We start from the raw sequence: 18,770 nt of genomic DNA on the forward strand, positions 1-18,770 counted from the left end.
AGCTCCGTCGACTCGGAGTACTGGATTTAAAAGGAGTAAGTTCATAATCTTCTAACAAAAAGTCAGTATCTGAGCTAGTCAGGAATTCTACCTCTTTGTCAACCTCATCTGAAGTAAGGTCTTCAGAAATAGGCAGAGGGGGTAGTGGCCTGGAGCTACGGTCATTGGAAGATGTGGACAGAAATTGAATTGGCCCATTTTTTATTGGCATGTGAGGAAGTGTTTCTTCAGAAACACAGCCCGTGGTTAATGACAGTTTACTAAAGCTGGGAATGAGATGGTCTTCATATTTTGAAATCAGCTGTTCATTTTTGGGACTTAGGGCAGGTGGACTGGATTTCTGAGAGTAACAGTTTTGTATCCTATGGATAAGAATGACTAATTAGGGATGTTCAGATATGGCACAACATGACAGAAAAGTAACTTCCTCTGACTTGGATGGCCTGTGCTTGTGAGGAGTTGAACTGATACCATGTACTGCATTTTGTAAGTATGGATACAAAGCTGAGGAACAAATGTGAGCTAGCCTTCTTGCACAGCAGAAAGAAAGTTTTTAAAGCTATGTACATAAAATAAAGAGGTAATGGCTATTTATATACTGTATCCAAAATGGCTTGTGACAGAAAAGATTGCATTATTCAAGGAGACTGCATCCAAGATACTAACGCCTTTTGTTTATTCTTCAAAACTAAACCATCACATAAACAATACTCTGCTATTTCCAACCTCCCCTCCCTACCAAACACTACAGCTCAAAAAATACATCCTTATCTTATTCAGCTTTATTCACAGCCCCCCCCTGCTCTATGGTGATGGGGTTAATGCAGAAAAAACACCAATCTGACTTTAAAAGAAAATAAAAGAGAGAAGCAGCTCTACACAGTCTAGAAGACAGCAAAAAAAACCCAAACAAACCCCAACAAACCAAAACAATCCCTTTTTTTTTTTTTTTTTTTTTTTTTCTCCTATACCACAATGCAGGTTTCAACTTATAATAGGAGAGCAGCAACTAAGAGCGACACCTCCCTTAGGAGTGGTGATTGAACTCCCAGTTATGAAATCAAACAAGAAATACCGCTTTCTGATTGCAGAGCTCCAGACAAACAGCAATGCTTTCCTCTCATCCCTCTCTGCAGGGCTATGGGCAAGCCCCACCATTATATATGAGGTGCCCCAGCCTTCATTACCATTCCCGGCGGCAGCCAAGGGGTGGGGAGCACAGGACAACCTATGGCTGCAAACTCTTGAAGGAGGCAAAGACCCCCTTTCTTGGCATGCTACAAACTTGTGCATGTTACAAACATCTTGTTTGTTACAAAACAATTGACACACACCTTTTGAAATGAATATTTAAATTGAATGCTGTCGTTGCAAGAATCTACATGCCTAGGTACAAGGGAGGAGGGGACCAAAAGCCCTTCAGTGAAGAGAGCTGGCATTTGCCTTAATACATAAATAACTTGGGCTTTTTACTATAAATAAACAGAACTGCCAAAGAAGACATAGACTTGGCCAGTGACAAAAAGCTTCTCTTATGAGACTGATGGGTAAACAAGACCAAAAGGGCCTTCTAACCTGCTGCTGCACCACATCTGCATGCACAGTCACACGGGCTCTGTGCATCCCCTACACGTTCCTTATCACACGGTCCCGTCCATGTGCACCACTCCCAGGAGTTACATGCATGTGTGATGAAAATAGTCCAGCCATGGTAACAAAGCAAGCTTCCTATTTGTTTCATTAGGACAATAGAGAACAGAGGAGAATAATCAGCTATACTGATACTCTTTACATATTTCAAGTGAAATAGTCCTCCTTGTCTCTCCCATTTTCAAAATATGAGAGAAATAAGGCAAGGTCTTTTATTTGATAGGTTTTAGGATTTTAGAAATATTTTTTGTTATTTCTGTATTGTTCATTTCATATAGAGATTTTCTGATTCTGCTGAAAAGGTATTTCCCATGGGCACAAGGTTTTTTACTTATCTCAGGAGAAGGCTAGAATTTTTCACTTCTTACAGGAGTTTCTTGTGATAAATTGAAAGTCTTGAAGAAGCTGACACGCTTAGTCATCTAAAACTGGATAACAGGTCTTAGGTGCTGCTAACACAGTTAAGGATCTGGCCAAGAACACAGCCAGTTGATGGGATCAGATAGCCCCTGGGAACCTTACCTGAAGATGGAAAAAGATGAAAAAATGATATAAAAAAAATGAAGAAGAGAACTGCAGCTAGGGTGGGGAAGAGAACTGAGCTTCTCCTTCTCCTCTCTGGCTCTGAAGCAGATAGTCGCTTTTATATGGTATGCCTGGGCTCAAACAGCACGTCCTCTCCTCCTTCCTGTGTACCAATCCATGATCCCATTACTCTTTTGTCATCTCTGCCCCACTACTTCTCTGGAATTTTCATTCCCAGCTTTGTTAGAACCAGGGAGCCTGAGGAAGAGTTTCTGCACATGGTCTGCTAACCTGGCATCCTCAGGCTGCTCTCCATAATGCTGAAGCAGCAAGAGTCAGCCCTGTCTACAGGAGGATTAAGATATATTATACAAAGTCATTTGAAAGAAAAAAAAGAAGTTAAAAGATGCTAGATTTTTTTTTAAGAGCCCAGGTGGTTCCTCATTTCCATGAAAGCTTCATATAAGGATTGTACAAGCAAACTCAAGGGAGACAGAGATATTTCAAGCAATTGCTTTGGACAAAATAAAGCAGCACTAGTAGATTGCCCACACTGTAAATCCTGTTTTTCCAAAATGAAACAATCCTTCAATACTGACACCATGATCTTGGATAAATGATGCTGCTCTAACTGGGTAATCAACTGAAACAAATAAAAATAGAGCTTATCACACCATCAGCTTTTAAATCAGAAATCCCCATGATCTCAATGGGGCATTCTACTGAAAAGATAATGGGACCCAATATGGGCCAAGGGAAGTACTTAATAACTTCCTCATTTTTCCAATATAGACAAGGAATCACCAAACAGTTCATTCAGATCCAGAGAGAAATAGCATGCAATTTGCAGCTTGATTTCATTATTGATCAGTCACTAAACGGAATTTATTTATATCCTATTTGATGCAGTTCATAAAAACCCAAGAAAGATTTTTCCCAGTTCAGTGCAACAATCGACAAACCGACAGCATTTCTGCTGTTTCAGGGACACCGTATTTGACACGGCACGGTAACACAACAGGGGCAGACCCTCCACCTGGGAGATATCTTACAGACCACTCCAGTATTTCACAGGCTTCCTCAGTCTGTATCTGGCTGCTGCTAACACAGAACTTTGATCCTGAAACTTTGTTACCTAACTCCCACCCACTAGGTGGAAGGGACAAGTTTATCTTTCCAGCTTGCAGAATGTCTCTAGTAGTAGAAACCACTCAGAACAACATGCTGCTTGGCACAGGGCTTGATCTCCTGCTGCCACCAATGACACCTAGCAAAAGAATTTGGGAACTCTCTCCTATTCCCATCTTTGTGTAATCCTGGAGTTTGTCATCAACTCCTATTCCTTTTTAATATACCCAGACTATGCAAAAAGTAGCTAGTGTAACTTGGCAGCTTTTTTTAAACTGTTATTAAGTATGTTTTTTGGCAACTCCTCATTTGGCTAAATTCCAAATGTCTCTCTCTTCTCCCATCTCCAAAGAAAGGGTGACGTTTATGCAAGAACAGGCATCAATGTGCTAATGGCTTTGCAAACAGATACTGAAATCTTTGTGTTTTCTCACTCCTTAAAAACTGGACACATAGAAATTACAGGGAGCCTGAGGAAGTTTGGGGGAAAAAAAAAACTTCACACAGTGCATTTTCTAGGTCTGCTGTTTTCAGTGTGTCTGCAGCTTAGACAGGTCCTAAGTATCCAGTAAAACATCTTACACAATGACATGCATCAAACAGAGCACCTGTTGAAGCTGCAAGTACTCTGCAATGACTCTGTCTGATTTTGGAGTCCAGCACGGTCATTAACGAGATGAAACTCTTTGTTCTTTCAGTCTTCACTCCCTCATTTTTATCTTCAGAGCAAGTATTTTTGTGACATAGGGGCAGCATTCCCTCTGGTTATACTGGATCTTTGGTCAAAGTCAGTCTAGCTCACATCTATATTCAATAGATAAATGCAGTTGAGTAACAAATTCTCAGTCTTACTGATATCTAAACAGCTTCAGAGAAGACAAAGTGAAGTCAAGCTGTGGGACTTTCACAGTTAGTTGATTTAAAAACAGCATTTCAACTACATAGGCATGGGTTCTTTTCAGTTAGAGTTGTAGTGCATGTGGCATAAATTACAAGGCTTAAGAGATGATGTTGCTTACTTGTAATATCAACCTCAGCATTTGCAAGTGGAGGCAGGTTAGGTGAGGAAAAGGCATTGAAACTCCCAGCATCCACCTTAGTCACCCTATTTCCCCTGTACAGTTTATTATAAAAATACAGGCACACCTGCAAGACAAGTAAAGAAACAGGTCTATGAATAAGCCAGTAATTAAAAGATTCTGTAGATAAATGCTGTAGTCTGTCCTTTATAAAGTGTTTTCTAAATCTTTAAAGCAACTCAGAGGCTGGTAGATGTTTACAACTCTTAACCTCTCAAAAAGAGCTGGCACATCTGTCACACATTGGTTTAAGAATTTAAGAACAAAAAGTTAAGAACTAACTAGTTTTGTAATACTTTCATGAGGCATAGTGTAGGAGACATCAGATTTGCCTGAGTCCACGTCAGAGATAGAGGAAAGAAACAGTGTGGACTTTTTACTAAGTTCATCAGTTATACCTAAATTCAAAGTCCAAAACCTTAAGAAAAGGCCTAGAGAAAATGAGGATAACTTTCAAAAGAGTTACCACACATGAGTAATTAGGTTTCTTCTCAAGTCCTTTAATGTTTGTCAGTTGGAATTGGAAGGAAAAAGATACCTCGAAGTTTGTATTAGTTATTAAAGTCTTGGCCAGTCTGCTATTGCTGTTGTCTTACAAGAACTGGCCTTGTGAGCATGGCAGAAGTGAAATGAAATGTAATCTGACCAGTCTTCTCTTGGTTTTTGGGCTGCACAGCACCAACATTTTTACAAGTAGGGTGCTGACACCATGGAGGTACTTCCATGTCCATTAGGAGAGGAGAATAATAATCCTCATCACTTCAGTTGGCAGGAACTAGAGCTAGAAGACACTCCTAGCAGTTCTAGAGCAACTTTAGAACTTCAAAGTAACTTTCAGTTTAAAAACTGACTTACAAGTGTTTCAGATCCCACATATTTGAAAGGGAACCTCTGATTTCAAGTCTGCTGCAAGCTAGATTTCAGAGTTGATATCCTTTATAGATTGAGTGCGGGCAAAATGGAACATGCATCCTGAGAAAATGGCACATGCTTTGCCATGCAAGTGCCTGTTACCTCAGCAGAATCCATTTTATCTTCCTGTTTCAGTGCAATTCCTTATTGCCTACTAGGTATTTTGAGTATGCAAGTGTGTGTCCTGGTCAGAGAGAGAAAATCAGCTTCCCAAGAAGATCTTCACAGACAAACAGACCTCAGGAATCACAAACTGCCCAGCAATCAGCAGCGCTCCCAGAAGGTTGTCTCGGCCATCATTCTGCAACTCATATATAGGCACCTGAAGAGCAGAGACTGAAATTACACTCTGTCCTTTATGTAAAGCCTACACAGTCCAGCTTATGCAGTACAAATACATGAAGAATTTATGTAACAATGATTTATAACAAAGTTTCCTCCTTCAACTATTTTAGACTGCAGCAGATGGCAGGATTTCCCTCTGTGCTTAACAGACATTTATAATAAGTGCTTAAAAACTAACCTAGAGATAATTCTAGTGTGATTAAGCAAATTAAAAGACTGACTTGGGAAAAATGTAAAAAATAGAAAGCAGGTATATTTAAAGTGGCTGAGCATGGGAGAAGTGACTGAAGAGAGGAAAAGCAAAAGCCCCAGATCATACATAAACTGTCACTCTGGGCTCCACAGCAGCTCTCTTGCACCATCTTTCCTCATTGCAGAGAAAAACTAAACCAGCAGGTTATCACCAATACAAAAGGACAAGACTAAAATCAGAAATTTAGTCCTCTGAGTGACAACTTCCATGCCTTTTCAGATTGCCTCTTTATTAACAGAGTCAGAGCTCCTTCCACAAATGAAAAAAAAATAATAAAATCACATGCTCCACTGCTAGGTCATTTGTCAGGCAGATCTCCAACCAATAAAGCCAAAAAGAAAGTAAAACCTTGATTATGATGTACCACAGCTAGACTGCCCCATGTCAAGACAGTAAGTGGGAGCCTGTTCCTTCCTAGACTTTTGTGTTTTGACTTCAAATAGACCACATGTGAAAGGGAAGTTATGAGATGGGGGAGGGGAATTTTACAGTGTAGTGTTTCATCTCTCTTTTGTGATTAGAGCTGTAGTTTATGCTCAAGCAAGCTATTCTAGTAGTACAACCGCTCCCCCTCAGACAATATGCAAAGAGCTGATCTGCAGCTAAGAGAATGAAAATTAATACATGTGCTCTTTAGAGGAAAGGAAACAGACCATGTTAGATGCTTTATGAAACAGAAATCATCCAAAATGCATCTAATGCTCAGAGACTATTAAAAAATAAAGAATGCAACAATGAGTAACATAAGATGAGATAACAACTGATGAAGTAAAAATTAATGAGATTCAGGGCTTTAAAAGAAACAAGACAGCTAACAACCAGCTGAGGCTGCAAAAGACATTTCTCTTATAAACCGATTAATACACAATGGTCAGTGACAGGCTCTTATATCTTTCTCTGAAGCATCTGGCCCCAGTCATAATGACTAACTGGTATGATTTGGTACAAAGTTGTAAAGTCATTAAAGATAAAATGATGGGGAAGATCCTCAGCTGGTGATCCCAGCAATTCTTACTAATTTCCATCAGCACTGTGACCACGCACCCTGGCCGGAGGTCTGTCCTGCACTACTAAACTATACACTGATCATCAGGATACTACCTAGTTTGGCATATAAAAACCAAAAATGAGGCTTCTCACTTTAACTTCAAATTTAGTCCCATTACCTGAGATCCTGTCAGAACCACAGTCTTACCCAGGTTCTCACACATGAAGGATAAGGCTGAAGCTGTATAGGCCATGGTATCAGTGCCGTGAAGGATCACAAAACCATCATACTTTTCATAGTGCTCCTGGAGATGGAGAGGCAGTTTTCACATTGTTAGAGGAATGCACTGGCATCAGCAAGTGAGGTACATGCTGCATGACTTCCACTGATGCAAGCAACAGCATAATACTTTAAAAGGTACTACATGCATAATTCCTTCTAAAGTTACCCTGTTTTCAGTTTAAATACAAATAAGGGTTAACAGAACACTAAGCACTATAGCCAGTTATTCTAATTATGGAACAGTAAAAGAGATTCTTCTGTGTGCACATATTAATGCAGCATTTTTTAACCAGAAGACTGTTAATTAAGAAAAGCTTAGCAATGGCTTTAAACAGCAATGTTAACATATGCAGATTAGTCTGATTTCTCGTTGCTGCTTTTACTTTAGGGATTACACCATTTACAGGAACAGATTAGGCAAACCAAGGCTATCATAACATATAGAAAAAACAGTCAATTTAATCCGAGGGGCAGAAAGGCAAACTGCCAGTATACGAGTGCCCCCTTCTGTTGAAAAGTTATCCTCTCTGTAGCAGCTGGAAGAGGTGAAGAGGCTTCTTGTTCGTTAATGTACAAACACTTGCAGGTTTTTCAGAAGTTCCTTAGACTATCAGGCACGTACAGAAGCAAAAAGGAATTTTATAGTAACTTTAATTTCCACGCAATTCCACACAGGCTTTTTTGTAATGGCATAAATTGCACAGTTTATCTTGTTGGAATAAAGCAATCTGCTGGTTTTTACAGGGAAAAGGAATTGGTTCCTCTATTTTAAGAGTGATGTACATAGTAAAAACTGTAGTGAGAGACACTGGTGGCTGATGTAATTTGGTGACCTGGAAAAGATTACACAGAAGTCGAAGCAGATATATGGAGTGCAGCATGAGGGAAATAAAACAGGGTTTAGCCACAGAATGAAACAATTTAATTAAATCTAATTAAAATTAAATTTAATTACCCTTCTTATGCTTCAGCAGGCACACATGCTTGGCATCTCCTGATAATAAGATCATCTTCAAACTCACCTGCAGATTTCTATTTCCACTTTTGCTATTTCTTCACTGATATTTATGCCTACATATTGCTACCTACTGGAAGTTTCAGGGAATTTCTGCTTATCTCTAACAATCTAGCCAGCAGAACAACAGCCAGTGTTGCAAGGTCCTTCTGTAAGCCAAACTACACTGTGATGCAAAAAGCATGCTGCAGTTATTCACCAAGGCAGTAACAAGATAAGTACGTTTCAAGAAGGCTAAGATCACAGAAGTAGCCACTTGTCCTCTCAAACTCAGTCAGTGCCCTCATTAATATTTTTGGCATTATGAACCTTATTAGATGCAAAAGAACACAGCTTGGTTTAAGCTTCATAATGTAAAAGATCAGGCTGGCAATTAAGAAGATAATCCACAGAAACATCTTAGAATGTTTCAGTCTGGAAAGTCATCAGCATGACACAGCTGTGCCAAGTACCTCTCCAAAACGAACACCAAGTGGCAGTGTCTATACATCAGCTGCAGAGTTGAAGAAGGGTTGTTTTTATTCCTTCTCAGCACTTTTGACTTGGATTACACGAACTGGGTATTTGTGTATCCAGAGAAGCTACATTCTGTATAGAAGCTGCATTCTGTATAGAAGAAACTTTTTTTTTTCTTTTTTTTTGCTCTGGGCCCTGGGCTTTTCCCAGCTGCAGACTGGCTCCATCTCAGAGGCTCTCCACCTGAACACCAGTGCTATCTCTCCTCTGCCCTGGAAAGATGCATTTGATGGGTTGAGCATCATCCCTAGTGCAGTGGTTTCAGGATTAGAGAACCTAAAGGTGAAAGGGTGCTACCTGAATCTTCAGCAACATTCCCTGCATTATTATGCTGTTCACATACATCTCTACAGCTCGACTGAAGAAAGAAATGCATGCTATGAAGCCCACTTTCCAGAGCAAGCAGCAGTGGAAGGGCAGCATCTCACTAGAGCCAGGGTTATTTATTTCTAACAGCTAGGTATGAATTCCTGGTGTGAAGTATTTGACATGTTTTGCATTTCTGCTTTCTTAAAAGCACACAGCTAAGGTCAGACACTGGGACAGGAGCAGAGAAGTGCTCATTTTTTAATCTAGAGAAGAATGTAATGGATTTAAATATGTGTTCAGAAATATCCAGGGCTGTAAACATTTCCCAGCGTGGGAAAGCTCACCATGGTAGCATTTCTTCTGCTGGCTGCAAAGCCAAAGCTAGTCAGGTCTGTCTGTATCCAGAGCAGAAAGGCATAAAGACATGAAATTATTTTCTGTGTCACTAGCCAACTGCTAAGTTATTTGAACACTCAGATGCTGTGTAACAAAGCAACCTTCAGTAAAGTCACCTACACCTGAGGATTTTATTCATCATTTTTGGACAGCAAAGTTATTTAGAGCATATCAACCTACATATTACATACCTTATTCAACCATAGCTGCAATTTTCCTATGTATTTTCTTGTACAGAATTATGACAGGGCTTATCATTGGAAGAACTACATAATTTTAAAGAGTTTGCAACATTTTTAAAAGGAAAAAAACAAATCTACAAGCCTTGAAATACGTATTACTTTGCAAGTAGCTAAGCAAGGTACACAACATTTACATTTTAAAGAAGCAAATAAGTATGTATAGAACTACTGAATTGCTTTATCTTGCTAAGTATACTAGATATACTGCTGGCTCTGTTGAAGCAACAAATGAATTCTCATCCCACACCATAGTACCTCAAGTTTCTTTGCAATTTTGGCCCAGTCCTCTGGTGTCATGTTGGAAGAATCAAGCAGCGGTGAGAGCTCCAAGATTGTATAAAAAATTCTTCTGTTTTGCTTAGAGAGACTATGAAGAAAGAGAATTGGAAAAAAATAAATAAATTCTTAGAGCTAATACCAGCTCATCACTTCCAATTTTTTCTCTAGATCAGTAACTTTCACCCTTTTCATCCCCATCCCTCAAGTCTATGAAAAAAAAAAAAAAAAAAAAAAAATTTGGAACATTAAGTGCCATCATGGCTTGATGAGGTTTAAAGCACAAATCCCTACATATAATTTAATAATAGATATTATTTGGGAAGTGGAGAGGGGCTGGCAAAACTAAAGACAGAAAATAAGAACCCAGACTCATTATGATTAAGGTTGGAGCTGAGTTCTAACAAAAGTCAATACAACGCCTTAAGGTTTAAAAATGCTTCATAAGCTATTAAGAGGAATCTATAAAACTCCCAGGGTTTATAGGGGGTCAACAGAAGAGATACAACAACTTTTTGATCCTTTGATAAATATAGATACCCTATAAATAGATACTCTCCTGACACAAAGGGTATCTTCTAAGAGTCTTATGACTGGGATTCATTTTTGTGACCTTTAGAAGATCCACTCTTCTCAGTTTTTCTGACCTCAGATTTCAGGAAAATACTCTCTTGATTAGTAAAGATCTTCAAGTAAACTGTTGCCTTTGGAACAGGCTAACTTGCTAAAGCCCCAGTTCCAGCCTATTAGGCCTGTTGTCACCTGGTTATGAAAGTTTGCTATATGGCAATGGAGTTTCAACATGTGATAATAGCAAAGATCTTAAAATACTGGCATAGGTTGAAAACAGAGGTCCCAGGACTATAAACAACTCACAGGCAATTAATTATTGGCTACTGAACAAGTACTACCTTGACAGCTGGGGAAAGAAAAGATTGCTCTATAAAAATAAGACAAAGCAAGTATCCATGGGAAAAAGACACAAACCGAACCAAAACCAACCAGTCAAGCAATAGGCTAAAGTACCTGTGAGGCTGAGGAATGTAACACTTTCAAACATCACACAGTGTGTAGCCCAGCAGTTGGAGACCAAAGATTTAGAACCATCCAAATACTCAAATATCCTAGAAAAGTACACCACCCCAACATTTGGAGGAGACTTATTCAAGGCAACGAAGGCTATGGAATCACAGTAGGATTGTCCTAGCTCCAAGCATGCTGTCTGCTCTCCCTGCCTCCAAGGACCACTGGTGTCCCTTCCTCCACTTGCCTACCTCAGTAAATCTGACTCTCCAAAGACCTTTCATTTGCCAGCCAAATGCACTGCACACAGAGCATATGTTTTACCTCACAAAACATGCTCATTTCTCCACATTAACCTTCTAACCTCTCAGTAAAGTCAACTACATATAAATTCAACCTAGCAGTTAAGATTTAGGGTAATAAAAGAACCTGCTACTATTATTTTATGCTTCCTTTCTGAAGATTGGAAGAGGATAGAATACCCACAGTTTTCACCCACTCTTAGTCGGAATATGTTGCTATTAAGCAACTCAGTGGTCAATAAGCTGCTAACAAAGAGCTGCTAGTGGGCCAGCTCTGCCCTTCCTACTTGCTCTTCCAAGCAAAACCATCTGGAGCATGTTTAACAGGATCATCTTAAGCACATTCTCAATGCTCTTCCGCTGCCTGGGGATGATGAAAAGTTCATTTTCAGCTGTAACTGTGATAGATACTTCAACATTTACACTGGAAAACAGTCAAAGGCTATAGAAAAGACCAGGATACTGCATGGATGCATAGAAATTCCTGAAATAAGGTGAAATTATTAACCACAGAAAAGTTGATTGCCTTCCTTCGAGATTCACAAGTTTTGTTACCACTTGCTATTCCTGTATATATTTATACCAAAACAAAATATGCAAAACCAAGAATCAATTATCAGTTAATCAGCTAATAAAATCTGCAGACCCACTCCTCCTACAAAGCCTGTAAGACAGTTGCATGAAGCAAAGCAAGCACTCAAGCAACATGTAGTGTTCATTCATAACCAACTGACAGACTGTACCTAAGAAGTTAGACTTCATATGAAAAATTGCCTTCTTGGAAATCACATTTACACTTGCTAAGAGTAACTTTGGATGTCAGTTGAAAAATCTGTAAAAACAAAGCTCCACTGAGCATGTGCTGCTTAAATAAAATACCACATACCAACACCAGAGACTAGCCTTATTTACAGCTTTCAATGCCTCTCTCTAAAAAGAGATCATGTTGTTCCTTTTACATCGAGGTTATCACACATACAAAGTTCACGAAATACTCTTATTTTTTCCCCTCAGAAACTCACAATATTTCTCAACTGCCTAGTTAAAATATCACTCGGCTAGCACAAAAGAGAAAATGGCAAATTGCCATGACTAACCTCCAGAAACAGAACTCAGCAGTGCCAGAAAAACAGGATAAGATTGTTTTTTAAACCTCATTTTTTTATATGAATGATTGTTTTACAATTTTCTATTTTTCATGGAAAAGATGTGCCAGGAGAAGTATATTTAGGACTGAATGGGTATATTAGCATAGTTTTGTTATTTTTCAACTCCCTTAAAGCATTTTAAAGTGATTTAGTTACACACAGAGTATCATAACAGAGCTCCATTTTTTTTATATCCATCGTATTTAACAGAAACTGTATGTTCACATCAATACTGCTCCACTGGGAGTCCATTTGTTTTCCCTTTACCCTTTTCCAGCCATCTGCCTTCTAAGTGGTTACTTTTAAAAGCCTTACACAGAGACCGCAATACAAAATAGAAAAGAAATTAATAAACCTTACATTTTATTTTATATCCTGATTTTTCTCCTTGAAGATTAAAGAATATTGATTTTTACTCTTATAGCAAAACAGCTATAGTCCCATTTATTTTTGAATGACTGTGTAAAATCACCCTTTGTGCAAAGTTAACATGTTTACAGAGGTACAGTCATTCATCACAGCTGGGGAATATCTCAAATTAGCATACTGCTTTCTAAATAAAATCTGTAAGCTTATTAATCAATGCCCAACAGTTAAGAAGCAATGCAGATTAATTATAAGCCCATCACTTATTATCATAATGTGGCATGAATTTAGGAAAAACAATCAGCTTTTAGGATTATTTTTTTTAAAGGCAGCCTGCAGAATTAAAGCATGAGTCCTATTCATGGATGCATTAATTAGATGCTGCTTTTTCAGACCTGCTGAAGATAATCCACACAGAGCTGTATATACAGTTTTCTTAGTTTCTATAGAATATTTGTATGCTTGCACAGTAGCAAATTAATATCCAAAACAAGGAAAAAAATGCAGGAATAAGCTGCCCAAAATAGTTACTTGTTGCCTTATTTAAAAGTAATTTCTCCAGCAGCTGTAAGATAATTCATTGCAAATATATCAAGAGACTTTTTCTCGTATGACAGGCAAGTCAACATAAGAATTTTTGCTCATTTCAGAATGGATTATTCACATTAAATGTTTGGAGATGTAATTACCTGAGTATTAACAAGATACTTCCTAAACCTCCCTCTCACCAAGGAAAATGTACTTACGGGAGCACCAACGTGTTCTCTGGAAATTCATGGAAGTTACTCAGTTTTGTTTCCTGGGCATATGACTCATCATGCAGCATAGGCATCATTTTCAAGCTGTTTACCAATTTATTGGCCTCAGGAGCAAGTCCTTAAAAATAAAGAGTAAAGGAAGTAAATAAAGGAGCAAGAATTGAAGGACACGAGTGGCACAGTCAGGAGGGAAGAAGCCAAGGTACACAGCTGTTTGGTCACCTTTCCAAATTAAACAGTCTCTTGCCAGTTTAAGAACATGAAAACAGAATACAACCAATAAATCTCCACGCAGTCAATATTTTCTTGACTTGAAATGTTACAAATGTTCTCTTATGTGTGCAAATACCAGTCAGCAGACGGAGCAGGAAGCCAGTTTTTGCAACTGTAGCAAAGCTACCATTCTCTTTTACATTTGCCACAGCTATTCTCTACCAAGGGGCAGAAGACTTAGAAACTGAGCAAGCATTCTTTTGTGCTGTAAAGTTGAGATATTTTAAACTAAGCTGCTTAGCCTGCAGCACTGCTGGCACAAGTAGCAAGGTACTAGTATGACTATGTCGGAAAGCTGCACATTATGTCCCACTGCCAGTGGCAATCCCTAGAGGAAAAAATAAAGAGAAAACTAAAACAAACCAAACAGTAGTTACTGAACGCTGGCAGATATAGAGAAAGATCTATATAAATGCAAACACAGAGAAAGTTCAGCTTCCAAGAGTCCTAAGTGGTAGGTGCTCTAATCCCTTTCTCTGGAGTAGGTACTTTCCAGCAGCAGGTTTAGGCCTGAACATCTCCATTGACAAGAGGTAGAGAAGGTGCACGAGCTGCTAAATAGAATAAGTCAAAAGCAAGGATGCACCTTGAGCTTGTTCACCCCCACCTGCCTGCAATGTTCTTTCTCTCTCTAGCAACGGCCCTAAAACAGTTGGGGCTTAAACTAGCCCAAGTACATTTAGCATGTGCAGGATCTGCAAGTGTCCTGGTTGCAAGCAGGTATTTCAAAGGGAATCCACACACCATTTTCTGTTAGCCAGAAAGGCACCTAAATTTTTTATTTTACAATCCTCAATATCACAGACCTGCATTAATTTGTGACTATAATTGCAACCCATCTCCAAATGCCCTGTTTCAGGAAGGACAGCAAGAGTCCTGCTGTCCAGAGACAGAAGCCACCCTGTTTTTCTTAAATCTGACTTTTTGAGACATTTTTCATTCAAGAAACTCCCATCAGAGGTACTTCCTTCTGGACTTCAAGATTCTTCTGGCATTACTGTCCAGTTTAATCTCTGTGAATGTGTTTTATACCACCTGTTCATATGATGAACAAACTCTCAAACCTCATTACTTCTGCTAGTTCTAGTTATTCCCAATTTGAGGACAGGCAATTCTTTCCTACTTCCTGTTTCTTCTGTTTGTTTAAACACAATTCTCATGCAAGTCAGCATTTGTATTTGTTTTCCTTTTACCTCCAACAGCAAAGTGTATTTAAAATACTCTGAAACATTGAAAGTATTTTCAACTGTATTGCTATCTCTTTCCATTTACTTTCCAAATGGATGGAAAAATCCTTTAAAAACTCCCTAATCTCCCTCCTGGCTTCCCTTAAATGAAGTAGCAGGCCCCTTTACAGCCAACTTTCTCACAGTACAGCACCAGCATTTGAGTGGCTTTGTTTGGATTCCTGCCGGAATACTTTGTTTTACAAAATATACTTAACACTCTTTCAAGCTTTGGATGTTTTGTTCATTCAGCTATAATCCCTGCTTTTCCTGTTAAGGATGTTCATGGCTTAGTCACAAACGGCCACTTCTGCTGTGCTTGGGCTTTGTCATTTTGGCTCTGAAATGCAGCTCAGTTTCAAGCGTATCCTGGGTGTTTTCTGATTATTGTCCGATGCTCTTCTCACTCTGAATATTGACAGTGGATTAGACTGGTAATTTTTTTTATATTTGCCCCAAGAACTGGAGAGCTGATGTATGTCAATATTCTTCAATCTCTTCTCTTTAAATGGCAGTTCCTCATCTCTTTTATTAATCATAAATCTGCCAGCACTCTTCTGTAATTGTAAAATTCTGAACTTAAACCTTCTTTTTTTTTGACATTCTGCATCTAAGATGACCCACTTACAACCTGTACAGTCCCCTAATGCACCCACATTCAACAGTGCTTTCTGCTTTACAGCTCCAGGAAGCAAACTCGGGGGAACTCAAGTGCAACTGTTTTAAGAATACTTCTACTTTATTATGCATGGAAAACATCTTTTGTGAGCCAAGCTTGTTAACCAAGTATTTGAAGCAACTTCATCCCTGCAGAGAAGAGGCAGGCTGTGCAACTTGTCCAAATAGCTCTGTCAGCTTCTGTCCCTTCCCTGTAGCTGGCATCACAAAGTGGATGGACAAAGGCCGAAGAGCAAACAAGCAGCTGTGTCTGAGGAGAACAAGCACAGTTCTGTCTCATCTATCTGGTGCTACAGATAACACAGTTATTGCTAATTTAAAAAAATCAAGATATCCTATAACCTATGCTGCAACAGAGAACAGGGAGCCGAAAGAGTCAGAGCTGTGTCAGTGGGGTTCTGCACCCAAGAAACCACAGGGTGCTGGAGAAAGCAGCAGGCTGAAGTCATCATCCCCAATCCTAACAAACTCCATGCTGAGGAATACAAAGGACTTCAGTCAATCAGTTTTTGCCTATAGGGATAACAATACAAATGGCATGTGTAACTATTGTGCCAGATCCCAAAAATAATGACTACATTTTGCAAATGCAGAGAACCAGAAAGTGTTCTCCAAATATTCATTTCTGCAGCTGCAGTACTTGGAGCTCTCAGAAGTGGAGATGCATAGGTTTTAAACAGAACTATGTTTGGGCTACAGCAACCAGTCCTTTGGAAGTCTAGTACATCTAAAAAAAGATAATTAAGTTACCCAGGCAGGCCCTAAGATAAATAATATTTCCAGAGGGATTTAGCTTAGTTCTACATATTTGTTGAGTGTTGTTTTTTTTCTTAATATATCAGGTAAAATCTAGGAAAGTGATTCAGCCTACAAGCCTGATGAAAAGATCTTGTGAAGGCACCACCCAGTAGGAGCATCAGCACAAACTTGAAGCAAAGATTAGTATCACAGTAACGTCACTTAGGAGTGCACTAAGTTCCTCTTTCTGAAATGAGCTACTGATAAGCCAGAAGAGGCTGATGTAGGAGGAAATAAGTAGGAGCAAGTAGTAGGAACAAATTTTTTAAATGCACTACAATGTCTTATTTGACAGCAAAAACATGAATGCTGAGAGAGTCTGCAGCTGAGTCTGGTTGTCACCAAACTCACACAAATAGACACAGACTATCCATCCTCTGAAAATTACACCTGCGGGTGTGCAGAAAGGCCAACAGGTCCAAGACATGCTGGGGTTGCCACACACGCACAGGTCAACTGCAGAACCTCTGCAGGTAATTTACAATCAGATCTAGTGAGGATAAATAATCACTCCATGCATGCACAACGAGCTCAAGGAATGTGATCATATCAGTCGTGTACACAAGGGCAGTTCTGCACAGGAACATATTCCTTGCAGAACACATTAGGCCTGTAAAAATTGTCTGATTCTTAAAACTAAACTATCCTTTCCCAGCAACTGGAAAGGCCATAGAAAAGCTTGCAAGCCTGGACAGAAATTAACTAGAAGGACATATTTTGTACAGCTCAAGGAAGCTACTTCTGTTCACTTTGCTTGAAATAAGAAACTTGTCATTCTAGGTATGGTTGTAAACAGGCACTTTCTATCCATTGATTAATAAAAGAAATGAGCATCTATTGTTTTTCCCTTGAAGCACACTGCCTTTCCCATGCCCTTTCAACAGCTTCTGTCTGAATACTAAAGACTGCCAAATAATTCTTAAGAGAGGAACTCCGGCTGCTCTGCTGCTAGATCTGTGTATGAAAAGCAGGTTGAAACCCTCACCAGGATGTAGCAACTCAGCATCACTGGAACATAACTGTTAGATTGTTTACACTTGCTTTAATGATTGACACTTGTTAAGCAAAAGGGGGGAAAAAGCATGCAAGATGAGAGGTTGTGGAGCTCATTTATAAAAGAATTAGACATTGTTTTATTTGCTTTGAAAAGGTGTGTGAGAAACTGAGAAAATAGAAGTAGGACATTATTTTAGTATGAACAAAGCAGATAGAGATAGGAAAGTCACCACATGTAATTCAAAATACAGACTTTGGTTTTTTTACAACTTAGATAGAACAAGTAAAGATGACAGCCATAAAAAATATAGCAGAAAAACACCTTAAACCATCTTCTCTACAATAATAAGGATCAGCCAGCCACTATCTTCTGAGAAGGAGGGATATGTATTAGAAAAGATCTAGCCTAGGAAGCTCTGAAGTGAAGCCTCAAGTTTTTTTAATCTTACAAACATGTAACCGAGATGGTATTTCAGGCAGGGGCTTGTAATTCTGTGGTAGGGTGCACAAGTACTTACACTTCCAGATCTACACAGATGCAGGCTTTGGAAGCCCTGGGATTCTCCACTGATTCCCAAGTGAAGGGAGAAGGAAACTGAATAGATGTTCATCAAAACTGGACTGCTTCCCTCTCTGCAACATCCTCTCTCCACCCTTCCCTTACATTACCTCCTTTCCTTTCCTGGTAATTGCACAGCCCTGCAGCATGTCAGATGTGGCTAAAAATCTATTATTTTCTCTGGACACGTTAGTTGGCTGATGCTTCTGGCATCCCTTAGGATCTCTGCCTACTAAGTGAGGGTCTAGTGATGCTTAAGTTTCATTTCAGCCATCTGGGCTGAGGATCTGGGAGGTGTTAGGTAAGCTTAGGCACCTACTTTTTGACATTTGGGAACACCTGAAAATGCACAGTGTATCCCTCTGGGTATTTAAGACACCTTGAGGTAAAATGCAAGCAGTATGTACTGAGAAAGCTCAAAGCTCAACTCTTGATTTAAACATTTATCAGCTGGTGGGAGAGTGCCTGGCATGTCTGGCCTTCTCACCAGCACAAGTCCCACCCGCTCACGGTAAAGCAAAAGCAGAACTTCTCAATGGTTTCCTGAAGGAAGTCAAGAGCTGACAGGAGAGCGGCAGCAGCCTGCCCAGAGGCAGGTGAGCACAGATGCTGCCCCTGACCCCGCTGGTTACGGCACTGGCAGGATGTGCACACCCTGCCACACTTGCATCAGCTGCCTCTGTCAGGTCACCGCCTGAAACTCCGTGACGCGGCCACCAGCTCCGAC

The 18,770-nt window shown here is 39.5% G+C and overlaps 1 protein-coding gene across 1 annotated transcript in view; it reads right to left on the minus strand.

The window, feature by feature from the left end:
* The window catches only part of ASPG (asparaginase), a 58,713-nt gene that overhangs the window by 29,698 nt on the left and 10,245 nt on the right, over positions 1-18,770 (minus strand). The window contains exons 2-7 of the mRNA XM_010008163.1: positions 13,863-13,944; positions 13,502-13,631; positions 9,896-10,007; positions 7,059-7,184; positions 5,533-5,616; positions 4,323-4,449 (exon numbers count right to left, since the gene is read on the minus strand). Of these exons, the coding sequence (XP_010006465.1) occupies positions 4,323-4,449; positions 5,533-5,616; positions 7,059-7,184; positions 9,896-10,007; positions 13,502-13,631; positions 13,863-13,944 (661 nt within the window). The remainder of the gene's footprint in view (positions 1-4,322; positions 4,450-5,532; positions 5,617-7,058; positions 7,185-9,895; positions 10,008-13,501; positions 13,632-13,862; positions 13,945-18,770) is intronic.

This window comes from Chaetura pelagica, unplaced genomic scaffold (assembly GCF_000747805.2).
Source record: "Chaetura pelagica isolate M959 unplaced genomic scaffold, ChaPel_1.0 scaffold242, whole genome shotgun sequence".
Lineage (NCBI taxonomy): Eukaryota > Metazoa > Chordata > Aves > Apodiformes > Apodidae > Chaetura > Chaetura pelagica.